This window comes from Podarcis raffonei, chromosome 7 (genome assembly GCF_027172205.1).
Source record: "Podarcis raffonei isolate rPodRaf1 chromosome 7, rPodRaf1.pri, whole genome shotgun sequence".
In the NCBI taxonomy this organism is placed as follows: domain Eukaryota; kingdom Metazoa; phylum Chordata; class Lepidosauria; order Squamata; family Lacertidae; genus Podarcis; species Podarcis raffonei.
This window is the reverse complement of record NC_070608.1, coordinates 35,037,142-35,055,521: the sequence shown is the minus strand read 5'-3', so window position 1 is coordinate 35,055,521 and position 18,380 is coordinate 35,037,142. Positions and strand designations below refer to the sequence as shown.

The 18,380-nt window shown below is 41.3% G+C and overlaps 1 protein-coding gene across 4 annotated transcripts; it reads right to left on the bottom strand.

Moving 5' to 3' along the window:
• Positions 1 to 371: 371 nt before the first annotated feature.
• ARMC1 (armadillo repeat containing 1) lies at positions 372 to 17,784 on the bottom strand. Of its 4 annotated transcripts, none has more exons than XM_053396026.1 (7): positions 17,508 to 17,784; positions 14,488 to 14,687; positions 12,083 to 12,174; positions 7,782 to 7,971; positions 3,629 to 3,745; positions 3,454 to 3,528; positions 372 to 2,695 (listed from the first exon to the last, which is right to left on the bottom strand). In XM_053396026.1, the coding sequence occupies exons 2-7, from the start codon at positions 14,659 to 14,661 to the stop codon at positions 2,504 to 2,506; spliced, it is 840 nt and encodes a 279-aa protein (XP_053252001.1). In that variant the 5' UTR covers positions 14,662 to 14,687; positions 17,508 to 17,784; the 3' UTR covers positions 372 to 2,503. The 4 variants fall into 4 exon arrangements, with proteins under 4 accessions (XP_053252001.1, XP_053252000.1, XP_053252004.1 ...); XM_053396025.1 differs by having other exon boundaries at positions 14,488 to 14,684; XM_053396029.1 differs by lacking the exon at positions 17,508 to 17,784 and adding an exon at positions 16,120 to 16,190.
• Between the last annotated feature and the right edge of the window lie 596 nt (positions 17,785 to 18,380).

The following is an 18,380-nucleotide window of genomic DNA, read 5'->3' as shown; positions in this document are numbered from 1 at the left end:
CCTAACAAGCAGCGTTCTGTAGCTTGCATCCACGGACATGGCAACCTGAACTCTACTTCCATGGATAATAATAGTTTCTCGTTATCAATACACAGGCACCCCCAATACAAGGTGCAGTCCTGCTCCCTCAATTGTGACCATGAGCACATTTTGATCCTTATGAATTCTGAAAGCAAAAAGCACCAGCTTTAAAGAAAGGGATGGAGACTCTGTGGCCACCCAGATATTCTCCCTGTAGTCCCAAAAAGTGTCGCTAACGGGGAGGATGACTGGAGCTGTGATCTAGCAATATCTGGATGGCCACAGGTTCCCCATTCCTGCTCTAGAGACAAAAACCCTTAAAAACTCTTATAAAACTAGAGGAATGCCAGTTCATTATATTACACTTTTATTTTACAGTATTTCCAAAGCTCTTTTATAGATGCTTTAACTGGGAGAGCTGCAATACTGACCAAAGGAAAAAAAAATATACCTACAGATTGATTACACAAGTTTTAATATCTACTTGTACTGAACCATTAATATCCAAAGGGGTGTGTCAGGTAGTGCAGTAGGTGTGCGGCAATGCAAATTGCACAGAGAGAGAGAGATGTTAAAACAAAAAGTAAACATTGTATCCATGGCTACACAACAGAGGGCTTTGCAAACACATTTGGTACTGTAACATTCTAGACAGCAATATGCTTCGAAATACATATTTAATACAATTTAATACATGCCTTAGAAAGCTTGTATTATGTGCGTGTAAACTTCAACCAAATAAACTAGGTACGTTAAAAAATAGAAATAAAATCTGAAAGTAAGCTCTTTATCTCAAAAGTAGGCTGAATTTATGAGAACTTTGATTTGTCATTAGAACTTTACACTTCCCCCTGCAATTTTGTTTTTACTAATAAGCGTCTTGATGCTACTTAATTACTGCTACTGTGCAAGACACAGAGATAAGACCTCCAAAGGGGCAAAAGCACTGCTTTGATACGTGTACGTCACTGATTTAAGTAAAAATTTGTATGGATCACACCACAAAAAGAAGCACTGCAGAATCAACTTTAGGGTCGCATCGCAGTGTCACAGCTGTATTCCTGTGGTGCAGTTGCGTACAAGGTTTTCTAACGCACTGAGAAACATCCCAGACAATATTTCAGTAACCTAATTGCTATGCTTAATATTTTGCCTACTGAATATTTACTTGCATGATCCTTTCTGGAAGCTAGGCAGAGACAAGATGCGATGGTCCAAGCACCTTAATTGTCTGCAAGATCGCCAAATGAAGCCAATTCTTCAGGCGCAGGTTTCCTTGTTGTCTAGACTAGGTGAGTGCACTTACAAGGACTTTTTTCCAAGATGCCCACCCCCCTCTGGGCATCAGGCACATGCTGGCTTTTGCCCTGCTCCAAGCTTCACAAACAATTTTTGGATTGCTCCATATTTCATAATGGTTGTCCAAAGGGTATAAAGGTGGAATTGAGAAGCATAAAAGGCAACTGGGATTATACATGAAATTTCCACCAAGCGACAAAAGTCTAGATTGTAGGGCAGTGGCACAATGGCATATTAGGCATTTTATTCCCACCCACCCACCCGCTGGCCACTATGTTACATTTTTAGCTCTCATTAAACCAATCGAAAACACTATCAGAGTAAGGCCAACATCACACATTCTACCACAGACAAATTCTGCAACCAAGATGTCACTGGAGCAGGTTGCAACTTTTGAAACCAGAGCTTCTTTATCCAACCTAAATTGCAATCAGTGGTTTCTGATCATATTTACAAAGTCATAGGCATCATTACAAGCATATTTTTTTACAGATTATTTACTTACACGTTCACATTTCCACCTTCATTTATTTACTAATGTTCAAATTGCGAGTGGTCAAGGGCTGACAGTTTAGAACAAAAACAAAAATCCCAGCACATCAAGGGCTGTAAAGTTCAAGTTTGAATCATTCTTGCTGAAATGCACCAAGTGGAATAATGACATACCAGCTATGAACCAAGTGTGCAGGGGGAGGGAATAAATGGTAAACAATTCGGGTTTCCCCCATTAGAATGACCTTCCAGGGGAAATATATAATCTGAAATAAGGCAAAAATAAAAATAAAAAAGGCATTTCAATCTATGCAAAATTAAGGGCTAATAATTTCCTTGTACAGATGTCCTGAGATTTGTACTGAATGGGTTCTGTATGTGTTTATCACTAATATTAACTTAAAGCTCTATACACTCAACGAAGTTTGGTTAATCATGGACCCATATTAAAAAGTGAGGCAATAAAACATATGAGAACAGAGGTGAGGGAAAGGGCATTAACAAATGCCTCCATCTTTCTCACCGGCCTGAAAGACCAAATGTCCAACAAAATGTAAAAGACAGCATATGTTTTGTGTAGTCTAAAAATCTGTTGTGATAACTTATTGCAAATTGCACTTGGCAGTTCACCACACCAATGGAAAACTGGCCCCCTGTTGGTTCACACAGTCCTGTAAGCCTTGACTCAAAGTCACCAGTAGAAGGATCTGGAGAGAAAGTTTGCAGCTGAGCTCAGCCAGCTGGCTGCACCTTCTGGGTGTGATCCAACCCGGGACACTGCTTTGTCTTGCTCCTTTGAAGGGCTTTCATCTTCTGGCAGATACTCAGGGAGGTCGGTATTCTGTTCCACTTCTACAGGAGTATCTTGGAATGGAACCAGCATCTGTTTAATGGCATTCAGAAAGTCGTTTTACCCAATCTGACCTTGCTGCGAAGCTCAGCATCACTCATTCATGCAACTGCTGTTTTAGACATAGTTCAGAGTTTTAGCAAAACTAGGAACTGTGACATGCAAGATTACTTTATAGGTCTGAAAAAAAATAACTCCTCCATTCACTTCCTGATAAGCATGCCCCTCAACCAATGGGAAGAGTTTACCTACGCTGTAGCAGGCTTTGGACCAAGCTCTTGGAGACCTGTGTAATTAATTTGAGTTTCCGAAACGTTTGTGCTTAATATAATCACTGTAATTCAGAAGATTGCAAACGCTCTTAGCAACATGACATTAATGCCTTCATTACATAAGGCTATTTTGCACCTCTTGCTAACTGAAATCAATATTCTACAATGCTAAACCTATGACACACTTTCAACTTCTACCAGATTTTCCATGTACAGTTGGCATGAAAGCTCCACAAAAGAAGCAGCTTTCTCTTGTTTCAGGAAGTGAGGCGCCCTGTATGAACACACTGCTGCTTACATTGCATAGATATAACATGCCTTGGATTCAAAATAGAAATTAAAGGAGACAACACACACACACATCCCCCAAAAAGCCACATCTGCATACAATTTCATGTATGTTCAGCCGGTGGGATTATTGCTGCACCCAAAGAATAGACCAATTGCATTTAATTCCTTTTCTTTAATTGCCAGCGCTACCAACAGGCTTGCGTTCTAAATTACAAAGCGTTCTCTCACCTCTTCTCCACTTTCACTTTTCACAACTTGCTGGGCTTTCATAACTTTGGTTGATGCTATTGCTGTTGCCAGTGCCTATACAACAAGAAAATGGAAAAACAGAAAAGAAGAGCAGGTGAGTAAGTCATTACTCAGCGTCAGAAGAATGTAAAAGGCAAACGGCTGCAAACCTTACCTCTGCTTTCAAATCTGATCTGATTCGGACTACACATCTTTGAACTGCCATTTGAAACGTGAAGCTGATGACCCCTTTAATCTTTAGCAAGGCCTCTTCACAAAGGTTTCTCCGAGACTAAAAATTAACGGCACCAGTTATTTGCAAACACCTAATAAATAATTGTGTACGTTAAACACAGATCAGTTAAGAAACAAGACACATGAATTGAAGCAGAATGATGCTTTTTAATATATATATATATATTTTAAAAGAGGAGAGGGAATGGCTCTGAATTTAGCCATAAGAGAATTTAAAAACATCATTCCTGCCTACATTTTGACGACAAACCAGAATGGAATCAACTGTGAATAATGAGGGGAAAGTGCTGAAAAGCAAAGCAAGCTTTTCTCCGTATGATCAGCTAAACAGTCCCCTGTGGTTAAGTTCTGACTGACTGCAATGCTCATTGATGAGCAGTTAGTGTTTAAGTTGCTATTTATCAGACACCTTGTATCCATACTGACTGAATGCATCAAAGCAGCTGTTGTATCCTTCAGCTACCTCATCTGTGGCAGCTCATGGACATCACTGCACTGCACAAACTGAACTCTGATTGCAAAGGAAAATGTCCGCTCACAAAACACACAAGTGAACGGTTACGTTTAAAGCAAGTGACAGGGCCTACTGCGCAACAACACGACACTGACCTGTGCTAGTTGCACCTGCTCTACGTTAGCTCAGCGTGCTTCCATGCATTTACTGAGTGTCTCAAAGACATCAGCATACAAATAAGTGGCCTCTTAGAACTATCACAAGCGCAATATGAAACACAGCCTGGCCTACATAATCATGTATATGAGCTGCTTGCTTGGTGTCTTACTACACGAACACATTCTTCTCAACCAGCACTGCATTCTTAACTCCCTCCTCAAGCCTAGCTCCCACGGTTTATGGCTAAGGCAGCAGGTTGGCTCACATGTTACAGGAAGCCATGGTTTTTGCCATATTAACAAGCCTACACAAGCCTCAGGCTCACACACTTCCCTCCTCCTATTTTGCATAGCCACCAGTTTCCCATTGCATCCAAATTTAGGGATGCAGGTTCCTTTAAGAGCAAGAAAGGATCAAACCATGGTTTCAGAGCCTAGTCTGTTTATAAAACTAAGTTTAGCCAAAGTACAAATCCAAGTCCATACCTTATGGGGAACTCCCAGTCTCCTCGCAAACAACACAAGACGTGGGGAGCACACAAACATGAGACTCATTCATAAGTAGTATCAAACTATGGTCTGACATTACATGAGAACTGGAAACCACAGTGGAACATAGGAAGATGCTTCAAACAGAGTCATACCATTGGTGCATCTGCTAGCTCAGTATTATCTACACTGAGTGTCAGTGGCTCGCCAGGGTTTCAGGCAAGACACATTCCCAGCCCTACCTGGACATGCCAGAGGCTGCAGCTGAGATCTTCTACATGGGAAACAGGTGTTCTACCACTGAACCAGAGAATACACCCATTGAAACAATATGTAAAACTTCAGCATGTACATCAGGCCAACACAGGTGAAATAAGATTAGTCAAATGTGCTCCGATTTTCAAGTTGTGTTTTTTGCTTCAAAGCAGCCCCATACAGAGAGCATCATTACAGTGACCTAGCCGGGGTGTAACTGGGGCATAGATAACCAACACCAAGTTCATCCTCTATACAGAGGCTGGAAGAAAAATGAACTAAAATCCAACAAGTTCATGTTTGGCAAGATTAAGTCAAACTGCTGAATTTTATCAGGGTTTCTGCCTCAAGAGTAACATGCAGATACACCTGACTATGCATTGGAAGTCTGTATTTATGAGAAAGAACAGTCCTACACACACACACACACACACACACACACACAAATATTGTTTAGGGGTTGTTGTGACTGTTATTGATATTATATTAATTTTTACATTTTATAATGATTTATGTGGAAATGGTTCAATTATGGCTGTGCACTTTTTGATGTGTTTAATTTATTGTTTGATTATTTTTGTTATGCTTGTAATTATGCAAATCTTTTCACGTTGCGAGCTGCCTTGACCATGGTTTTAACTATGGAAAGGCAGCATACAAAACAAATTATGGTGGTGATTATGAGATGACAGGGCAAGCAGGAGTGGTGACAAGGAGTGGAGTTCATGATGCCCACTAAAGTATATTGCTGGGATATACATAGAGCTTTAGACAGTAATTACATAAGATTTCACAAGAGAGACCAATTAGTATCATTTCTGTGAAAAACGAAGTACAGCTGTTCAGTTATTATTGTCCTTTAGGGTTTTCATTTGCTTGCTTGCTTGTTCTTCCGGGGTTTTTTAACTGCCTAAAATCTTAAGAAAAAGAGGCAAAAAGAACATGATTATCCCAGTTGTTGTTGTTGCTGTTGTTATTATTTCTACACTTGAAGATAGCTTACGTTTCACGGATGAATGTAGGTGCCCATGTTAGAAGCACCTACCTGAAACTCAGAACTGCTGCAAGTGCTGACTATAGTTTAATATAGCACTTGGAGGTCAAAATGATTTACAAACAGTGTTTTTCATTGCCCTTTGTAGACTGAAACGGCATGCTGTGCACAAACTAAAAATCAAGTAAAAATCTCCCTAAGAGCAGAAAAGGTTTTGAGGACAGCTTAAAAAACCAAATAAACTTTAATACACATTTGCCCCTTTTTGCTCTTGAAGGAATATGCTGCCAGGCCATCAGCAGTTAAGGAAGCCCTCCAAATTAAGTATGTCTACATTTCTTACTGCATGCTGGCTACTAGAAACAAGCAGCTTTACCTAAACAGAGAGGAGTAAAACTGCAAGGATCTGCATTAGCATTGTTTTAGGAGAGCAATACAGGCAGCTTTGAGATATGCTGACCACAGACCATTTACAGTGGTAACGCGTATTTAAATTGGCAGGCAAAACAGAAACAGGCAGCATTTTTCTGGCTTTTAGAGAAGCTTTAGAGACAGTGATGGGCAAACAAATGAGCTACCAAGTCAGTAAACATAATAAGGACAAGACTACTGGAACTGATTAAACCTGGCTTAAAGAAGCGGGTCGGGCAGAGGAGGGGAGAGAGAAATATAAGGAGAGAGCAAAATGGTGGTGGCAAGAAGGGGAGGAAGGTAACTCTGGGAAAGCAAGGGTATAAATATGCTCATTATTCATCCGATTAACAGCCACTGACTTTATTAAAGAAGATGGGATCTATATACAGACCTGGTTCTCTTAAAAGGCTTACTTAGGCCCCCCACCCCCGAACAAATGTAAGCCAGTGCAGCAGAAGATCAGGTTTGATAATTTAAAAGGCTACAAAACTGAAACAGAGACCTGAGGGCACTTGTGGATAACATGCTCAAACAGCCTTGCATGCTGCTTGGCAGCCATAAAAAGGCAAACATGACCCTGGGGTGTTATCTACAGGGGAATGGAGGATAAATTTATAGAAGTTATTCTGACATTGCATGGAGAATCCACTGAGACCTCATTATTACAACAGTTATCCAATAGCCAAGAGAAATCTCGGGCAATGAGAAAAGATGTTAGGAAGAGCAGGCTAAGAAAATTCAACATTTCCTTAGGCCTGAACAATGGGAAGTTGATAAATTGTTATGAATGTCTCATGATGTGAAGAAGAAAAAACGCCGGGGGGAAATTACCATTCATCTGATGGCTAGGTTGATCAACCTTTTCCGGTATAAAGTATCACTTGTTGGGTAGGGGTAGGGATGACTGCTACTGGGAGACCCTGGAGAGATGCTGCCCATCAGTGCAAACAGTACTAAACTAGAGGGACCAATGATCTGACTCAGAAGAAGGCAGCTTGTGATGTTCTGATGTCCAAACTTAATGCAGTCAATTATTTAATGTGACCTTTATACTGTCAGCTTCTTGGGGGTATTTAACGTTTTGCATCAGTAAATTCTGATGCACAGTAAATTCTACTAAGATCAACTCCTACAAGTTACCGACATCTAAGAGATTGGTACAGACTTCATAAATGTTATTATGTTTATGGCATTTAGTACAGAGCAGTCTAAGCTGTAAACTCAAGGAATGCTTACAGAAAACAAGGTGCCCTTCACACACCTTGATACATAAGTGTGCATTGTATGCCCCAAAACACCCTTTTCTTACCGAATCATCAAGGCCATCTATGTGTAACACGACTGTTTTAGCACGTTTATTTGTACTTCCCAGAAAAAACTGAGCTTTCCGGCGCCGTGAATTCATCTCGTTCACATTGTCAACGTCGGACATTGCGGAAGACTGAAGAATATCATAGATTTCAGAAGCCAACAATTTTGTCTCTCCTGGTGTGGTGGTCCTAAGGCAAAGCAAACTGAGGTTTGTATGGATTTTGCTTTACAATCCTTTGTATTTTAGTTTTGTTAAATATATTTCTTAACAGCTTAATACAGTCTCTAAGCAATTTACAAATAACATGATATATATAACTCAGAAATTAGGGTACAATGCAATGCAATGAAATAAAATAATAAAATCTGAAAGAACAAAAACATGGCACCTTTAGAATCATGGTTCCCTTCCCCCTTCAGCCTTCCTCTTACCAAGGCACATCCTGACTCACCAAATACTACACATCACACTCAAGTGTTGCCTTAAAGGTAAAGGTAAAGGACCCCTGACAGTTAAGCCCAGTTGCAGACGACTCTGGGGTTGCAGCGTTCATCTCGCTTTACAGGCCCAGGGAGCCGGCGTTTGTCTGCAGACAGTTTTTCCAGGTCATGTGGCCAGCATGACTAAGCCATTTCTGGCGCAACAGAACACCAAAACCAGAGGAGCGCACAGAAACACTGTTTACCTTCCCGCCGGAGCAGTACCTATTTATCTACATGCACTTTTTGGGGTGTTTTCAAACTGCTAGGTTGACAGGAGCTGTGTTGCCTTACAGCTCCTGTCAATGATACCTACTACTTATTCAGTATCAATGATACCTACTACTTATTCAGTATCACTTTCCCAACCTACACTCACACCTCATTCATACCCACCAATATGAACAAACGCGCCATCCACTCAGCGATTCCAATACTCACACTCAATCACCAACCACTTTCACCAGTCAACTCCTTCCACTGCACAAAAGTGTACTGCAAAAACTAGGGAGACAATGAAACCATTCACTGACAGAGCAGTATAAATAACAAGGCAGGGGGCCACTCATCAGCCACACAGATGAACTGCACCCCCTGCACCTGGTACTCCTTCCTCTCACCAAGAATTGCCCACAGACAATTCAAACCACACAGGAGGAATTAAAAGAAAAAGAAAAACTTTGAAGGAAGGCACCCACATCACAATCCCAACACCCTTTGCCTCAGCAGTACAGTCCTGGTTTTATAAATTTCCAAAATGAAGGTTCTCAATATGAAGCTAAGCGATGCATGAACTTCCCCTTAGGCTGTCTGGTTATCTTTAGCTGAATTAGGAACCATACATACATACCTCATTTCATTTGGATGCTGTCTTTCCACAGTACAAACCCCCCTCAAGGTGGTTTACAACATTACAAAACCCATAACTACAACGTAACTACAGTATTTATAAACAATAAATAAAACATTAAATACACAACCAAACTGAACAATTTCCATATAAATCACAACAAAATATAAAGATCCAAAAAAAACCAACAGCAGCAACAGAAACACACACCCCCAACACAACCCTCCCTCCAAACAACATGAAAACCAGGCAGACATCCATGGTTTCCATACCTTGTCTGCATGACCCTTCTAATGCCCCAATTTCAAAAGTTTTCATCTGACTATCAAAACTGTATGCACCGACTTAATTCCCATTGAGGTTTCTTGCCCATACTATGCAGAGAGCCCTAGCTGACTAGGAGTTCTATTGAACTGGGCTTCTTCACCTCAGCACTACTCCCTGCAAAGTTTTCTCTGGAACTCTCCTCTCTCCAATATTCCTCTTGCTCTCCCTCTTCTGCCCATAACATCCATCCAGCATTCTCGTCCTCCTGTCTCAAACCATGGATCTCCTTGTTGTCTTCTCCCCACAGATACTCTGCATTTCACAATAAGCGTGAACAGCAGCCACTTACTTTTGACAGAATGCCGTCCAACAGCACCATTAGACCAACAGAAAACCAACTGAACTTATCTGCATTGCCCCAACTAGGGTTTTATTTCTTCCTCAGAGAAGTGGGGTGGTTCTTTATTTGATCAGAAAGCAATGGGTTTCGCATTTTAATGTACTGAAAATATGATGAGTGGGGAAGTATTTAGTGACACAAGCAACTTTTCTGCATCAGCTGACAAAAGAGGGACCAAGGGACCAAGCAACATTGCTCTCCTTTGGGTAACTGCAAAAACCCAAAGGAGTCAAAGGAGTAAGAGGAAAAGAAGAAGGCCACTGCCAGTCTGGCTATTTCCCTTCCATAGGTACTGACCTCAGCCTGGAATACTGTCAGTCTGGCATCTTTCACATACACTAACGTCAAATTAAAATATGCTGCCCCTTTTAAAAATAGCAGCTTGAGCAATCTTGGCTTTTTATTCCAGCAAGCTGTCAAGAAAGGACGGCATATCAGACAAGAGCCTGTTTCAGCATTTTCCCTTCATAGCTTTTCGATTTGCACGGAAGACTACAGCATTTCTAACATCTCAGAATTCAGACAATGCCCAGCTATCAAGTTTAATGGATGCTTTAAAATACTGCTTGTTCCATCATCACTACCTATTTCCAATTCTATGCAATGAAGCCCAAAATTATTATTTGAAGGTACTTGGGGGGGGGATAATGGTTTCCACTAAAAAAAAAAGAATAGAGTGACATGACTGCTTAAAGCAAAGAGTGAATTTCAGCACATACCCTCCCCTCTGGAAAGTGGAGAAATGGCACCCAAATTTGCAGGTTGTGAATGGGACAATGATATTCAGGGAGTGTTTTGGTACAGCTATAGATGAGCCCCTAACCAGTTTTGAAGATTTAATGTTTAGCATGATTGCAGAACATAATATCTGTGTAAGATCACAAAACAAAAGTTGGTGTTTAAGTTGTTTTGCAAAATGCTTACTGAACTCCGAATTCCTGAAATATTTTCAATTCTGAAAATTTGTAGTATGTATGTATTTCCTTCCAACCAACAATTATAATTCTGACAAAACATATAACAAAACTTCTGATCAAGTAGAATTATTTTGGTCTGTTCTAATTTGACACACTAGATGGCGTTATTACCTTTTATTACGATGTCTTGCAATTCATCCAACACTGCATTCCCAAACTCTGCACAATACTCTTAGTGTGCATGAATAATTTATCTTTCGGCTAAGTGTATAAAATGTTCACAACCCATTTAAAAGTATTCCATATAATCCTGTTTGTAGTGTCAGAGAGGGCATCTTTTTCTTCAAATATCCTTTTATGGGGAAGGTGTCATAACAAAGGGTCCATTTTAAAAGGCTACTTGTGACCTTCTAACCATGATTAATTATTTGTACAAGCAAGTAAAATTGTGTTAAATCAAAACTGAGGCAGTGGCTTGGTTTACAGGATTGTGTGCATCTTATCATACCTGAAAGGGACTCCTGTGCAATTAAATACATAGTTTCTGAGCTAATCGTTTTAGGCAGATAATAAATGGGGGGGGGTGAATAGATGGGTTCAGTTCAAGTAGTTCAGTATGAGACTCTGGAAGAGGCATACTATCTTGGAATAGAATGCTTCGAGCCAAGTAATTGGATTTTTGCTTTCATTAACTAGCCACTTAGTATCAAGAACTACTGAACATACCAGTATCCTCACAGTGTTTTCAATGTTACATGCAAAGCCAGGAATTTATGTACAGTGGTACCTCGGGTTAAGTACTTAATTCGTTCCGGAGGTCCGTACTTAACCTGAAATTGTTCTTAACCTGAAGCACCACTTTAGCTAATGGGGCCTCCTGCTGCTGCCGTGCCGCCGGAGCCCGATTTCTGTTCTTATCCTGAAGCAAAGTTCTTAACCTGAAGCACTATTTCTGGCTTAGTGGAGTGTGTAACCTGAAGCGTATGTAACCTGAAGCGTATGTAACCCGAGGTACACTGTATTGGAGATCATGAAAGAAATCTGCTTGAACCTACACAAGGAAGCCACCTTTGCAATCTAATTCCCAGGTCCCTTATTCTTAAAACAATTTTAAGACAGAAATGCACTATATACCGCAATAATCTGATAGTTTGTAAGGGGGTACAGACTCCCTCGTAAGGTGGTGGTAGGAAGGAAATACGTACATACTCCAACCTTCATTGGAAGATTTTAAAGCAAAGGTTGGATGTCATGGATGCTCCAGCTGAGATTTCTGTACTGCAGGGGGTTAGACCAGATGACTCTTGGGGTTCCTTCCAACTCTACAGTTCTAGGATTCTATGATAAATCGTGTACTTTTACTATAGATATCACACTATACTTACTTTTGCACAACCGTTTGTAAGCTCAGCATCATACCTAGTTCACTTTTCATCTTTTCTCTGTTGGCACGACATTCCGCCAAATAGCGGAGAGCCTGTAAGAAAGGGCAAGTTAAAGTAATCTAATAGAATAATGCTATTGTTTCTAATTTTTCTTTTATACATCTCTCAAAAATAAACAATATCAATTTTGAAGAGATTTTATGTAATGGTTAGAACATATGCAATTTTAGTTTAATAAGCTGCACCCCAAAATATTTTTGGTGTATTCTTGTCTAGAAAAATCCCAGTAATTATATAAATATGATTTTGACTAAATATTGAATTAAGAGAACTGATTCTTTCAGTTGTCTATCAGCAAATATAGTATCATATAAAACTAAGTTAACATTTCCAGCAAGTTGCGTATAATGGGATAACTCAAAATATGAATGTTAAATGTGCAGCTGTTCAAAGCATTGTATTTGCATTGTTGCTGCTGAAGGAGTGTTTTTGTGTTATATATGTATAAAACTAGGGGCTGCACTCCTGCTTGCTCCTCTCATCAACCTACCTACCAGTTTCCCCATCCCAACAATGCAACTACTAAACTCGCTTTCACCGTCACCTCATTTCTAAAGCCACTTCTCTCTCATTCTGCAGTCCTGCTTTACACCCTTTTTCACCTTCACCCCATGTCCTTGCCTCTTCCCCCTCCTTTTGCGCAATTCCCCCTTGCACACCTTCATGGTAACTTCCTGCAGCTTCCTCCTCCCACACAATGCACCTACAAAGCACCCTTTTCACCATCCCCTCCTATTCTTTAGACCTTCCGTCCCCTTTCATCTTCAGCTCCATTACCATGCCTCTTGTTGTTGTTGTTTAGTCGTTTAGTCGTGCCCAACTCTTCATGACCCCATGGACCAGAGCACGCCAGGCACTCCTGTCTTCCACTGCCTCCCACAGTTTAGTCAAACTCATGCTGGTAGCTTCGAGAACACTGTCCAACCATCTCATCCTCTGTCATCCCCTTCTCCTTGTGCCCTCCATCTTTCCCAACATCAGGGTCTTTTCCAGGGAGTCTTCTCTTCTCATGAGGTGGCCAAAGTATTGGAGCCTCAGCTTCACGATCTGTCCTTCCAGTGAGCACTCAGGGCTGATTTCCTTAAGAATGGAGAGGTTTGATCTTCTTGCAGTCCATGGGACTCTCAAGAGTCTCCTCCAGCACCATAATTCAAAAGCATCAATTCTTCGGCGATCAGCCTTCTTTATGGTCCAGCTCTCACTTCCATACATCACTACTGGGAAAACCCATACCTCTTACCCCTCCTTTTTTCAACCACCTTTACACTCCCATTTTCACCTTCACTCCTTTTTGCTCTACCCTCCTCCTTTTCTCAATTCTTCCTTGGCACAGATCACTTCCATTTCCATGCCTCCTCTCTCCTATTCTGCAACCCTTTTTCCACATACATCCCATGCTGATAGATGTTACTGAATCTTTAAGATGAATAGACTTAAGAGCAAGCCTGTCAGCTTGTTCAGTTAGAGAAGGATAAGTTTAGTTGACAGATGTTGTATGTATATGGGTGTTTGCTTTTGGGAGGTAAATTGTTATCATACAAACAATTTGGGTTTTTCATTGTTCTACTTAGCATCACATTTTCTCTGAGCTCTAAGACTGCACGTGTCACGATTAAGTGACATTCAGAAAAAAGAGGACCTTGAACCAGTTGTCATTGTGTTGTGTAATTGGTCTTGTGCCAGCATTAATGTTTGCTTAGTTCCTAACAGCTCTGATACAGCATGTCCATTGCTCTAATACCTGCTATGTTCCTTTATTAATTAATTTAGACTGCCAACTTACACTTTATACATTTACCTGGGAGTAAGGCCCATTTAATTCAGTAGGACTGGATTCTGATTTGGAGAGTGGGAAGATGAGAACTATGATTATTTTTACCTTGGGGTGGGGGCAGGACCTGGCATCAAACAGAATTAACACTGCTCCTGAACTCTCATATTTGATATACATTGCTAAACTTCGGTATCATTCAAACTTGCATCAATAAATTTCTTTCTTTCTTTTTAAAGAAATCCTCCACTTCAATTCCATAGTTTCTCAGAATGTACCAGAGTGACATGAGCATAATCAGCATTTCAGTTTTGTTGCATCTGGGATTGTCACGTCTAGGTGATCCTCTCTGGCTAAGAATCTGTGCTATTACATCTTTTCTTCTTCAGTAAAATTTTCTAAGATGTTTTGTTTTAAGATATTTTATGGAAACACACTGGTGTAAAATATGGTTGCAACAGCCAGTGAGTGATTATTTAATATTAAATCCTGAAATTTAGAGTGCCAATCACATAGTCATGCTATAGAATGCATAGGAAAAAAGTTGCACAATTAGGAAACAGATGATACTTACCAGTAGGGCTGAATGGACAACTGGGGGATTGGGATGATCCAAAAATAAAATAAGGCCTGGTAGACATCCCTGATCCTGGACAATTGCTCTTCTGTTTAGGGGATCAGCTGCAAGGTCCCTCAGCTGATTAACTACAGATAACGCATCAGGCTCTTCGCTCATGCTGCTGTTCATTTTTGCTTGTCATACATAAAATTCTGCTGGAAAAGAAATGTTATTAGAAATATTGTGCAGTTAATGGCCACCGTCATTAGCTTGGTGTGGTTCAAATTATATTTCCTTAAGTACCATATTTTTTGCTCTATAAGACTCACTTTTTCCCTCCTAAAAAGTAAGGGGAAATGTGTGTGCTATCACAGACGCCAGAACAGCAAGAGGGATTGCTGCTTTCACTGCGCAGCGATCCCTCTTGCTGTTCTGGCTTCTGAGATTCAGAATATTTTTTTTCTTGTTTTCCTCCTCCAAAAACTAGGTGCGTCTTGTGGTCTGGTGCGTCTTATAGAGCGAAAAATACGGTAATTCTTTAGGAGTTTTTAAAAGACTACATGTAGACACTAGTCAGCACATGCTGCTCAGATCACTATTCAAAATTCAACAAAAAGGCAAACCTAAGACACAGTATGTATTGTTTTAAATTTTAATGTACTCAAAGTTCCCATTTCCTTCCACCAAAACCAGACAGCAAGTCGAAGAATCTAATACATAGCACATCTTATCGCTTTTTCAGCTATCAACATCAGAAGTTAGCCATTCACTCAGTAATAGAATAATTCTTGCTGGGCAAGAATTATTCCTAATCCACAGTTATCACCATCTTGTACATATGCAAGGACTCCCAGCTGTACCCCAAAAGCAAGTAAATGGGATAGGTGGGTGAAATAATCACTAAAGCATTTGCATTTCACCTTCACATACACACAAAGCACAAAAACATAGTGAGAATTGGCCCCAAGTTTTTAATGTTGTGAAGCCTTCAGTCTAAATCCAAAATGCTATTTTAGATATAACAAGGGCTTCCATGCATTGTGAACATAACATTTCATATACAGCTTTCGAAAGTGCCTAAAGGGACTATTATACAGTAAACAGAACAGAATTCTCTTGGGTAAGCAAATGAAGGCATGTGGTTGTTCAGGTCTTGACCAGTGCCCAAAGAGCTTCATGCAGCATATGTATTTATCACGGCATGAGTAGTGGAAAGGCAACCTTCTCAACTGCTGCATGCCACCCCTAGCAAAACAAAACACAACGCACCGCCAGAACCTAAATTCAATAACTAGATTATTAGAATAGCAATTTTCAAACTTTGCTCCTGAGAATCCCCATATGCTTATCATAGGTTCCTCTATTGAAAGAGCCATGATGACAGTCAAGGGATTGAATCCAACCAAGTCATACTCAGAGTAAACCCACTGAAACAGACCTGTTAATGATATCCAATGATTTGAATGAGTCTACTCTAAGTATGGCTAATGTTGACAACAACCCAAGCTTCCTAGACAGACAGCTTGCCTATTTCTCCTTGCATAGTATGAGGACATTGTTGAGTATAATCCAGGGTGCACTCACAGCTCACATGCAGCAACAATGAGGACCAATATGACCAGTGTCCTCTATCAAATGTCGGTTCACCTTAGTAAACATGGTCCAGAATATTCTGAATGCACAAGGTTCTTGAGTGTCGACACCCTCAAGTTCTGCAGCAGACAAAGCAATGCAGAAAGGGCTCCTTGAAGGTGGAATCTGAAAACCACTGAGCTAAAAATATGAGTTAACTCCACCATGAATAAAGTATTCAGAAATTAAACTGGTCTGGAAATCATGTTTCCATGAGGCTAACTTCAAAAGCTGTGCTTAGGATCAACCCTAAATACTGTATGTGGCTTTTACTGAAATTGATGGTCCTTAGGGCCACAGACAAACATTTGTGCTATTTACTGATTCAGAATTACACAAATATCACCAAAGAAACTTGATACCGCTTCTGACCACAACCAGAGCCAGAGACTGACAACATGCTCATATTAAGAATTATATGTAATTCATTAAAACAAATATGCCTCATCTATTTCACTGTTGTTTTTTACTTACTTCAGTACATAGCACAATCCTATATGCATGTTTATTCATAAATCCCACTCTGCCAGTAGGGCTTGCTCCCTGGTAAGCATGCACAAGTTCATACTCAAACACTGCCAGGTGTACGCATGCCTTCTTAGAAGTCCTACTTGTTTCAATAGGACTTACTTGCAAGCATATGCACAGTCTGATAAAAAAAATCAAGACCCAAAGAAATCACTTTTGTTTCTCTTTTGAAAAACAAAAGCAACTCACCATATAGCACTGTGGCTATATTCAAACACCAAGTCTTAGATGCTGCAGCAAGCCTTTTCTAAAATGAAACAACCGTTAACCAAATAGTCAGCCAAAGGTAAATCTAGCTCACTGCGACGGAACTTATTCCCAGATGTGGACATCCAAGGTGCTATGTTGGTCATTTGTACTATTTCACATACTGGTTTGTATCGCAAAAATATCGAAAGTTCAGTACACAAGGGACTGCTACCTTACGCGCCAGCGCCTAAACCTCCTCCCCATTCCCCAGGGCCAGATAACTGAAATCAGCTTCCACTGCAATCATATCCCCAATTACCTGGGAGGGCTGCCCATTGAACCCAATGGAATTTCCATCTGAGTAGACCCACATAGTACCACACTTTAGGCTAGCAGGGACTAAGCCCCACTAAACGAAATTGGGCTTAATTCAAAGTAAACATACATAAGCTGATACTGTGAGAGAAAAGCAGCCATTAGAAACCCCTGATGTTTTGGTGATTTAAAATAAGAGCTTGTGATTGGGGTGGGAAGAGGTCAGAGGACTCTTATGTTACCCTGCCCGGGGTCACTCCCCTTGGTCTGGCTTCCCCTGCCTTCAGGGGCCCAATAGCCCTTAAACCCTCACCAGGCTCCTTCTCCCCACCGACTCCCCACTCCGAAGATCCCCCATTCCCCGCCCTCACTTTCATAGGATGCGAAAGGGGAGGCGCTTTCTTGCTCCCGCCCCGCCAGAAGAAGGAACGGTCCAGGTCACGTATCTGCTGCCGCGGAGGCCGCCCTCGTGCGAAAGGAGGCCGGGCGGGGAGAAGGCGCTTTGCACCCCGGGGCGCCCGGCCAGAGGTCAGCAGGATTGGAACCTTCTACCCCCGGAGACAACATTCACCCAGCCAGGCGGACGCTCACAGGTCTCCGGCACCTCGGCGCTCCGGGGGACCCCATTGGCTGCAGCCGAAAGCACCTCCTGGCCAGTCGCGGCTCGCCTTGTTACGCGCGTCTCTAATTGGTTAAATGCGGCTGGCTGGACTTCCGCGGCATTGTGGGTTGGAGCCGGTGAGGCTTTTTTTTTTTAAGGTGGACCTAAGAAACTACAAGTCCCAGGGAGACCTTTCTCGGCGTCGTGAGCTTTCGCTGTCACGCGAGAGTATGGCGCGAGCGGGGCTTGTAGGCGAAAAGGGTAAACAGAGCGATTGTGTGAGCGCTTATGGGAAGCGAGTCCCGCTCCTGTTCAGCGGGATTTATTTGTGGGTGTTCCACGGGGGTTTGCTACCGCAGGTTGAAAAGGAAGTGTTGCAGCGCAGTCCCGTGTATGTATACCCGGAAGTAAGCCCCGCTGCGTTGAATGGCTCTTCATCTCTAGTTTGGGAATGCAGGCAGCCTTATTAGCCAGTTCTACTCAGGAGTAAGTCGTATTGAATTGAATGGGGCTTACTCCTGGGCATGTGGGGCTTGGATAGCAGCCTTAATTTCCTCTTTCACCAGCATGCCGTGAGTCTGAAAAATATACGAATTTTGGAGTACTTTATGAATCAAAGGAAGACTATGGTCTTGACTAGGAT

Excerpts from the sequence above, each read along its gene's own strand:
- ARMC1 (XM_053396026.1), bottom strand. The coding sequence starts at position 14,661 with ATGAACAGCAGCATGAGCGAAGAGCCTGATGCGTTATCTGTAGTTAAT. Across the intron at positions 12,175-14,487 it reads TTGTCCATTCAGCCCTACTG|GCTCTCCGCTATTTGGCGGA; the intron begins GTAAGTATCATC and ends CCTTTCTTACAG. Across the intron at positions 7,972-12,082 it reads TTACAAACGGTTGTGCAAAA|GACCACCACACCAGGAGAGA; the intron begins GTAAGTATAGTG and ends GCTTTGCCTTAG.